General features: G+C 37.2%; 1 protein-coding gene across 1 annotated transcript in view; it reads right to left on the bottom strand.

The window, feature by feature from the left end:
- The window catches only part of ADGRB3 (adhesion G protein-coupled receptor B3), a 498,176-nt gene that overhangs the window by 310,966 nt on the left and 176,285 nt on the right, over positions 1-10,925 (bottom strand). Inside the window, exons 5-7 of the mRNA XM_088137454.1 lie at positions 9,437-9,601; positions 5,759-5,923; positions 505-669 (exon numbers count right to left, since the gene is read on the bottom strand). Coding sequence (XP_087993580.1) covers positions 505-669; positions 5,759-5,923; positions 9,437-9,601 — 495 coding nt within the window. The remainder of the gene's footprint in view (positions 1-504; positions 670-5,758; positions 5,924-9,436; positions 9,602-10,925) is intronic.

Genomic DNA, 10,925 nt, shown 5'->3' with positions numbered 1-10,925 from the left:
AGCATTCAAACTTGGTTGTAAAAATTCATTGTTCTGGCTACCCAAGGATTTTGCCTTTTGAAAACCAATTATTCATATCACTGTAATTCCAACTACTTTTAAGACTTGCATCAAGTATTAAAATGTCATCATGCATCAAACTGAAATAATTTGTGGATTACTAGGATACACTTGGTTAAGAAGTAGGAGTGGCTTAGAACATCATTTGGAACCAATTTAAAAAGTGCATTATTATTATTATTATCCTCAACCCCTACCATAGTCCCCACAACCACCATCACTATCTACCTCTTCAGAGAAATCTGCCCATTTTTCTTCAAAGCATGATAATAAATAACGGTCAAGCATTTACCTGGTGGCAATTTACAAATACAGTATAGTTTGTTAATTGTTTTAGGACTTTGAGATTAACTGTTCTCTCGTTCCTAATTTTAAATCCTAGATGTGATTGTATTAAACCCCAAAGCCATGCTGAACCACATTCTAGACATACCTGCTACTTACCTGGGCATCGCTGTTCACTACACCGTCTAACCTCGTCTCCATTTCCTTCACACTGTTGCCCAGTAGTAGCTGCACCTTGGCATATCCTTATTCTCTTCTCCCAGCCACCATCACATGACTTGGAACATCCACTCCAGTGGCCCCAGTGATTCCATTGACCATTGGCTGAGGAGAAAAATATAATAGTTAGGATACCAAAAGAGTGTCTACTGCAAATAGGCCCACCCACATGGGTAAAATAGCAATTTAAAAAGACAACAAAGTTAGTTCAGAAAATACTCCAGAATGGGCATAAGCTAGCTAAGTTAAGCATATATTTCAACTCAGTGGGTGAGAGAGAGCAATTGCTTGAGTCTAGCAGTAAAATAAACTTGAATTCAATATATATATTGTGTTGTCCATACTGTGCACAATGACTGTAAAAACAAAGGGAGGTGGGCTTCAGTTGAAAAAAACACACACATAACTGGGAGCAAACCCCACTGAATTCAACAGAATTTACTTCCAAATAGGCATGCATTAGATTGTACTGTAAACATATATTGATGGCACCCTCATTTTCACAGCATGATTGGAATGTATAAATATATAATATTTTAAACAGCTACCAGTTTTCACTTAAACAGCTATTCTAATGTTGCAGTATAATGTAACAATTGCTTTTCTCTATATTCATCAATATATCTTTTGTTCACATCTACTGTGCATTTCTCAGTATATTTTTTTCATTAATACCATTGAATCAAATAAAAATGGCTAAGAAAGAATCTTTAGAATCTTATCATAATAGAAGAAAGGATTCTTATTTGCCTCTTTTGCTTCTGCTTGCAGAAAAATCTGCATCATCTTAACCTTTCAAAGGTCACCCAAGGAATTCTTCCATTAAAAAAAAAAAAAAAAAAAAGTTTCCATAATAAATATTTTCTAATCCTTGGAAGAATTATGGTTTTCTAGTAAAAAGCTATCCCAGTAAAAAGCTATATGTCATATTCTGAGGAAATTTATGCTGGATTTCCCTTTCAGCATCCTCACTAGGAGGCAGCTGTCATATATTTCTGCCCTTCCCTTCACTTCTGAATGGTGCCCATTGTAGCTGCCATTAATTGATAAATACAATAAAATAATAAAATAGCTAATAAGTAGCACATTAAACTCACCTAAAAGCAAGTGAAGCAAGACTAAATGTACTATTCAGAAAGCATTTAGGAGTGCAGTCTTAATCCCTGGAAGTTGATGGGGGACAAGCTAAGATGGTGTTGTACTGCCCTCTGCCTGCCATTGCTAGCAGAGAAAAATGGTATTTATATGGGGAAGGGGGAGGTGCTGCTGCAGTGATTGCCACCATGGTACCCAGATGGAAGGAAAGATGTTACCAGCAACTTTTGCCAAGATGTCTTGTTGATGAATAATGGGAAGACTGAAGCAACCCAGTTTTTCAGATACACCTTCTCCAGGCACGTCAACCAGCTAAGACCCCACTGTCATCCACTGCTGGCATTATAATAAATGGAACTGTTAGTTGAAGGTTTCGGTGAATTATCCCCACCCCTTCTTCCCTGTTTGGCACAAGCTGGCAGGACTGAGGGTGAGGAGTCATGTCCCAGCGCTTTCCCCAACCTCACCCAGGATTTTGTTACAGTGCAGTTTTAGGCTATTTACTCTAAAACCACTTATCTCCAAATAAATGTCTGCATCACTGCAGCTGATAAAAAGGTATTCACCTTATACCAATAAGATAATGAAACTGCTAGTAAGCAAGACTCTTACAGGGACTTTTTATTTTTTTCCTTTTTAAAGGATGCCATACGCTGCTATAGTTCACCGTCCACTCAGGACATAATTAAGCATTGAAAGTAGTGGGCCAGATTCTTTACATGCCCTTATAAATTCCACATCAGTGAATTTAAAATATCCACATCACTAAAGTGGCTTTTTCAGTTCACTCCACCTCTTTTTGCAGTTTGAAGACACAGGTGTTTTTGCTTTTCCAAACATTCTCTGCTTTCAAATGAACACCCACCCAAAAATCCCTTTTCACATGGCTTACATCAACATGCATTATTCAGAGCAGCACATAAACAGGGAAGCTAGAGAATTTTGTCCAGTCTGAATTTTTAAGCAAACTGACATGATCTAAGACTAATGTTTTCCCTTTGGATTAAGTATCTTACTTATGTAGTAAAGTCCTTGCTCATAATGTTTCAAAAATGGGTATTTGGGGATGATGACACACGCAAAAATAGACATTATTGGGAAGAATACTTAAAAAAAAAACGAATATATTTAGAATAACAATCATTATAAAGCCACAATGTAAATGTAACTTCTAATGTAGTTTTTAAAATAAAAAAATTGCAGATTGTTGCAGAAATAAGGTGCATCAATTGCATGAACTTGCATTAGCTGATACAGATTCAAATTAACCTTCTCTGTCCTTGGTAGAGATAACTGGAAAGCAGGCTTGAAAGAATGCTGCTATTCTTGCCTTTGCTGCTCTGCACATCTTTAGTTTTTAAGTGTGATCACAACCTGACAAGTTACTAAGAGCTGACTTGAAGACATTTCTAACTTAGACTGGAAGATGAAAGAAACAAGCCTGTAAAAACCCCAGATCTCTCCTCTGCCCGGTCTTTTGCAATGATCCACCTCCTAATGCTAGTGAGAAAAAAAAATCTAACTCAGACTTGCCAAAAACACATAAATAAGAGAAGACAGTGGAAGAAAAGGAGAACTAGCATGCTTTCCTCTCCTTTGGGGATTTCATATATTGCATTCCTCAAATCCTTTTCTTTCCTCTCTACATATTATAGAGTAATCCAAATGTGTTTAATTCCCTCTGCTCCAAACAGCCTTTTTTCCCCTATACTTTAGTGAACATACAATCCTAACCTCTCAAACAGAAGAATTTACTACAAATAAAAGAATCAGAATAAAAGCAACTAGTTGTATGCGTCCTCTTCTTGCAGGTGAGATTCTGGAAGCCTAGTTTTGTGCTTAAGTTAAATTTGTAGCAAGGAGAGCCGGGTGAGGTGTATGTGCAATTCTGAAAGTGAATAAAATAAAATAAAAGTGAAAAACAATGTAGAAAGTTGTGGGGGGGGGGGAGGGGTGGAAGACGTAGAGAGAGATGGTAATTACTAGTAAAATATAAATGTACTGCTACAAAATGTCTGAAATTAACTATTCTAGACAAGAATTCTTTATTTACTGCATTTGCTATAATCGATGTTTCAGCAAAGGCATTTTGGAATTAAACGTTTTTCACCTCAACCAATATCAAAAGGGAATTGTATTACCTTAATAGGGATAAGACTTGTTGGAAATTTAAAACAAAAGGTACAGAACTGAAGCTACATGAGGTTGTTCAGAATGCCAACAAGTTAATTAAAAAGGGTAGATTGCATGTAAACTGTATGGAGCATATGAAGTGTTTGAGGCAATTGAGTTAAAAAAAAATAAGAGGAGAATATATTGTATACAGGAAACAAAATAAATAGAGAAATCTTAACTATCCCAGTTGCTAGAATTGGCAGAAGAAAAATTATTTAGAAAATATTGGAAATATTCAGTAAAATACAAGTGTTGAACTTCTTAAATCACAGTAATTTAAAAAATACATTTATCATCTCTTTGGCTTATTATGCAATAATTCTTTTAAAGAACATTTAAAAGGTACCAGTCTGCAGGATTAATAGACATTACCTACCCTATCCTGTATTCCTAATGCATTCTAGAAAAAGTATTTAGAATTTCTGAACTCTGAAATCTGAGCCATTCTTTCAGTAATATACTGTAATTACAAGGTTATTCCTGTTTCCCTTAACAGGTTAAAGTTCCTGGCAGCAACTTCAGCTCACATTCCTTCTGGGATAGTTATGATTGCATGGGGGAAACAATGGTTGCCTAAACATACCTTTTGTTTCCTCATTCTCTGATTTAAAAAAGAAAAAAGTCTGCCTCATAGGTATATAAGAGTAGCCCTCAATTACCCAGGAAGTGGTAAACAGAATTTCTTCCTAAACATTTTTTTTAAAAAATGTGTCTCTCATGCAGAAGATGCTGATTTTGAAGCTGCTATAAGCAATGTTAAACTGTAAAGAAACAATAACAAAAAGGATGCAGCTAATGGGAAAAGGGAAAAACTCAAATCTCCCTTAAGTTCAACCTGATTTCTGGGGATAACGAGGACATATCCATGTTGTTTTCTTGGGAACAATATGGAAGTGATTTGCCACTGTGTTCTTCTTGGATTTTTTTTCAAATTCTCAGCCTGGTCTATAGTCCTAGAAGTTTTCTGGTGGTCTCCCATTCTAAACCTAATCAGGTCAGACTCAGATGAACTTTTTTCACGGTCAGCCAAGGCCAGCTTGGTGTTGCTTCCTGCTATAAATTTGTCTTAATAAGCCACTTAGGCCTTTAGAGGTCAAGAAGGCCAGAGTTTTGCAAGTGTTCCCAGAAGAAGACCAGCAGCCAATACAACTACTTTAACTTTGATAATATATGTTTTGAGCACTTGGCCCCAGTAAGCAATGTTACTGCATATTTGGCACCAGTGGAGTCTGCTGAATAGTTTTCAATATATTTCAGCTGGCCTGAGAAACAAACTGTCCTTTGGTTGTTGAGCTCCAACTCCTAGCAGAGTTAGCCAACGTAATCAATGCTGGGAGTTGTATGTCAGTCATCCCTGGATTGCATCTTTAACCTTTCATTAGAGTAATCTAAACAAGACATTATCTGACTATGGATAACTGTACTAGGATATCTGTGTCCACACGGTTTTGCAGTGTATGCATATTTGATATCAGAAGATGTAATCCAATCAAAATGAAGCATTTCATTCTTATGGGTCTTATTGAAACATTCTTAAATTCAGCCCCTATAACTCACCACTCCCCCTTCTATTTTTTTTAACACTGCTCTTTATGTTTACTCTCCCCCCCCCGAAAAGGGACTCAAAAAATGAATACAAATGAACAGAAGGAAAAAAAAAGTCACGTATCAAACATGAAGCAGCTTTTTTAATCAAGGATGGTACGAATGGCCTATTAGACTATTGGAGCAGAAGACCTGAGTTCAAATGCCTAGATCACAGGTTAGAAATTGATAGAAAGCACATCTTGGACCCAACAATATCTCTCAACCTATATGACATCACAGACGGTTAAGAGAATAAAGATTAATACCCAATCTTGCCACAAACTGAAATCTTTTCCCAGTCCACCCCATAAGAACAGATTGAGAGGATGTAATGTACCTGTACATTCAGAGTTGTAACATTCTCTGCTTTCTGCCCACGGGCCTCTGCACTCAGAGCCTCCATGAGCCGCTGCTGTGCACTGTCGGCTTCTCTGCTGTGTGCCATTGGAGCAGGTCACTGAGCACTGACTCCAGGTGCTCCACTCTTGCCACTGTCCATCAACTATTGCAACAGGCACAAAACAGAAAGGAAATCCATTTACCTTACTGGCCCCAGAGAGTTTCTTCTTTTAGTATAACTTGCTAATTGTATGTTTACATTTGCAATCGAGAACAGCAGAACTTTTTGTACTGTTTATTCATATTTATTGATGATAAGGATATTCTTGTTCTAGATAATTTAATTCCTAAGCCTGGAATGGATACTTGCACATGCAAACACTTAACGTTTGCAAGCCTCTACTTCCCGTTAGATGCTAGTCCGATAGGTGTATGAGTGCTTCCTTATTCATTTCTTCTCAGGACTGATGGCCAAGTGTCTCTTCAGGGAGATGTGCTATGTTTTGGATTTAATTCAGAAGAGATGCTTTAGAAAGTCCTGGAATGTGAATGCAGCAGCTGAGACATATTAAATAAACTGTATCTGTTTTCATAGGCAGGTGCTTTGTTCATGCTCTCTCTTGTTCTGAAGCATCTCTTCCGAATCCAGTGTGAAGCATTGCACAGCACTACTGCCTTGCATTTATACCTTGCCATTCAATGACTGTATTCCAGATTCACAAGTAAATGGGATGCTCTGGGTAAAGCAGTTGGCATGCTATGCTACTGTACACCAGTGAAAGAGCCAGCAGAGACATCATGAATAATATTTTGAATATGAAAAGCAAGTGATTGCTTGCTCTCCAGATCCCTATATGAAAAGCAGAAGTGCCTTTACCACAAGGAGCTACACATCTACTTAAGCATAGGGTGGTATTGTCTCACACCAAAGACTTGATTTACGGCAAGTTGCCAAAATAGATTTACTTGGGGGTTTAATGCCTGGCACTTGATGTTAGCAGAACAGATGCACATAGCCTAAGGTGTTCCTCTGAGCAGTTCTAGAGCCTTTTAAAAAGTTTTGTTCTAAATAAGGTATGTATAAAGCATGTCACTGATCTCTGATTCCTACTGGTCAAAAGTAAGGTAAGACCCTGTTTCAGGTGCAATAAAGCAAAACATGATCAGAGGGCATGAAGGTGTATTCTTACTACACTTGCAAGGGATATTTATGCTGTTTTCATTAAGAAATATGACATGGGAATATGGTAAAATGTGGTATTTACTCAAAGATATAAAATAATTACATTTTATCCAAATACTAAGCTCCTTCTTCATTTATTTTAATAATGAAGGAGACCTAAGTGGTTGGACATAAGAACTCTGGATAAGTGGAAAGGCTCAGGCAATTTACACAGGATTATTCTGAAAAGTGAATTATGAGAAACACAGACAGATCAGATAATTGTATGATAACATCCCAATCTCCTGTTCTCATTCTTGGAACTGTATTTTCATTTTAAAACAATAGAAAACAACAGTGACTATGCGAATGCAGGCTTCTATTTTCTACCAGAAAAAAAAAAGTCTCCCAAATAACCAACAGTCCATAGAGATGGAGGACTAAATGCTACCTTCATTGACTAGAAAACTGAAGAAATCTGTCCAAATGGATGTATCTATTAAGCCTATTTTGCAGCTTTATACAAAGGTGACATCTTATAGAAATCAAATGTCATTTATTTCTAGTTCAATGCCATTGCAGAATGATATTACAAGAAAGGTGACAGGCTAAGTAATGAATTCAGAACATAACACTATTTATGAGATGATTATGTATTGAGAAATTGGTTGAAATGAATAATTAATGGGTCACCCAACATTTCTTGTTACTGTAGGCCTTGGACTACATTGTTCTCTTTACACTTGATTTGTGTCTCCTTATACTGTGTCTGTTAAATGGTTATGGTGGTACTCTATCACATAATATTTTTAAGCTACAGGGATTGTTGCTGACATATTTAATAGTATTAACTACTTAAACTACATCATTTCAAGAGCACTCTTATAAATATCTCCTTTACTTTATTTTGTTCTGTTTTCCTTCAGGGGAAAATCACTGGAGTAGTAAAACTTAGAGATGAGATTTTCTCCTTAATAGCCCGTACCAGAAGCGGTGCATGCTGCGATGCACATATGGATATAACTAACCATCTTACTCATCAGTACACCAGTATTCAGAGTTGTCATAGACTTCACTAAAATAATCACTTAGTTTTTAATCACTTCAGAAGCGTAGCTGCTTCCATTCCAGTAATATGCCTGCATCCAATCATAATGAACACTGCAACTGGATAATATTTAATATAAACGGGTGAACATATACATTGTTGATAGTATCTGATATAAATAGACTAATACAGAGTTTTAAAATAATCTTAGTATTAAAAGTATCCCTGGATAATACACTGGGTAGTATTAAAAAAAAAGATGTTCCTTATCTGATCGATTCTAAAATGGTCATTATTGTTAATAGACTCAACATCATCTACTTAACCTTATTTTCTGCCCCACAAGCACCCACACTGTTTCTGTTATAAGCACCCACAAGATGACAACTTATATACAGTACATTGGAAACTGCATGGAGCTGTGTTCTATATGTTACATCCTGTGCCATTCTAGAGTTTCTCCTGATTTTTAGGTTTAGCTTATAGGGTATAAGGAGCTATATTGAAGGAGGGGAAGCTATATTGCAACAGCATAACTCTGAATCCTATGTGGGATTCCCAGATCATCAGTCAACAATAGGTTTCATGTGCCTGTTATTTTACTGCTTAATCTAATTGTCAAGATCCACGAGGTACTTTGTGCAAAACTACAGACATTCCTGATTCTGATATGGTTTTTTTTGGTCTTTGAGTAGAATTCTGTCACATGTCATTTTATAAATGGCTTAGGAATGTTGCTGCCATTCTGACAACCTGACAGTTCTCACCATGCATACATTAACTGTGTTCACAATACGTGGTTATCTGAACCATGGTTTACCATGAATGCACCCAAGTGACTGGATTTGCACAATGTAACAACAAACTAGCTATTCACATTTCAGTCTGATCAGCAAGTCTCCCTATTCAGGGAAGCAGAGGAATCATTGGGAGTCCTGAGAAGAGCTGCCTTTCTGGCAGAAGTATCTTTTTACACAGGGGATCATTACGGGATTAGAAAGCCATTCTTGTCCTGAGTTTTCATTTTTCATTCATATACCATGGATCCCTTTAGTCTTTTTGGAGCACATTTAATGCACAGCTATCTTCCTTTCGCAAAGATGGCTTTGTATTTATTTGGGACAAGGGATCTGGTGGCGGCTGATAAAAGCCTGACATTTGTGTCCTTGGAGCCTCAATTTGAGTTCCCTCTGTGCCTTCCCAAGGATTGCCAAGCGTGTGATTTTAAGGTCTAAGAAGCACAAATGGTTTTCAGGACATAGATAAGGTTGCTTGCCCACCTCTAACCATCCTCATTAATTCTCTGATTTACTCCAGTAAAACAAACAAACAAACAACCCTCCTTCATGCAGTTTTTAGGCTCAAAGTACACAAAGCAACAAAAGGAGACCACAGAGGAAAGATGCTAAAAAAAGAGAAAGAAACAAACCTCATAAGCAATAAACAGTTATTCTGTGCATGCTCACCAGGGCAGAGGGCAATATTGCAAGGCTTATGCTGTGTTTCAGGTCCGTCACACGATCTTCCCCCATACTGAGGAGGTATACACGACCTTGTTCTAGTTCTTTGGCCTCGACCACATGTGAATGAGCACAAACTCCAAGGTGACCATTCCTCCCAAACTCCATGCACTGTAATAAAGCAAAGAGGCTTTCACAAGAAAAGAACACAAGTAACAAAATGGATTCAAAACAAATATAGGGAAATGGTAAGAGAAATTACTTGGCCAACTTCAAAGAGAGGGAGGAAGAAAGATAGAATAGCAATTCCACCATATACAAGTATCAGTTAATGCATCTTATAGAGCACTGAGGTACTGGTTAGAAGAAAGCTATCTCAACAGTGATCATTAACCCAACTTATGACTTCAGACTTAATGTTATCTAAAAGAAATCAAATTAAACACACTGTGGAACTTATAGGCATGTAAATATGGACAGAGTCATAGCCTCTGAACTCAGTTTAGAGAGCTATGAGAATTCTAGAGAACCAACAACTTGTTCATGAGTGCCATTAACTTTATTAAATTCGAATGAACAGAGCATGCCAAAGCAACTATAATGGGCTTTTCCTATAGAAATGAATGTATCGACATTATGATTAGGTAGCTTCAAGGATGTAATGTTTCACCTTGTGCCTGAAATAGATTAATAACATTTAACTGTTATTAATAAATAGGAATAAATAAATAGTAATAGTCATGTATAAATGCTCGTAAAACAAACACCGAGTAACACAGACTTCTTTAATGTAGCCTTAATAGTCATACTATATTCTGTGTAATGGTATGTGGGAATGACCTTGAGAGATGGGGCGAAAATATGCTGCTTATGGAATGGTCAGATAAGAGAAAGCATAGCCACCAGCTGCATAGTGGGCAGAACAAGTGGCTCAGAAAGGACCCTCCCTAAGTTCTCAGGCTGTAAAGGTGACAGTGGAAGAATAATACTTTCAGACTTGCAAGACTGATGTCAGCCTTACCAAGTAGACCTGACAGGAAACACAACCAGATAAGCTAATTCTACTTTATTGTAAAGCTACGTTAACAGAATCTTGCAAGTCTGAAAATACAATTCTCTCACCTTCCCCTTTACAGTCTGAGAACTTAGGGAGGCTTCCTTCTGAGCCTCTTGGTCTTCCCATTATGTGGCTGCAGGCTATGCTGCATCTTATCTGACTGTTCCCTAGGCAGCATCTCTTTGCCCGGACTCTCAAGGTCATTCCCAGACACCATTACATTATGAGACCATAGTGACATAAAGTATGTTTAATAACAATATGTTGAACAGACAACAAACTGATTATCATCAGGTGGATGGATGAGCTTGAAATTCACTCCATCAAGTGTTTCTTCAGTTTAATATAAATGTGAACTAATTTATCTTGGATTAGGTTATACAAACTTGGAGGGAATGCTTAAATAATTATTAATGTATGTCATTTTTCAAAACTGGG

This window comes from Python bivittatus, unplaced genomic scaffold (genome assembly GCF_059951505.1).
Source record: "Python bivittatus isolate LINGU-HERP-01145 unplaced genomic scaffold, Pbiv_v1 ctg000020_np1212, whole genome shotgun sequence".
In the NCBI taxonomy this organism is placed as follows: Eukaryota; Metazoa; Chordata; class Lepidosauria; order Squamata; family Pythonidae; genus Python; species Python bivittatus.
The sequence above is the reverse complement of the archived record's forward strand: the minus strand, read 5'-3'. Positions and strand labels throughout refer to the sequence as shown.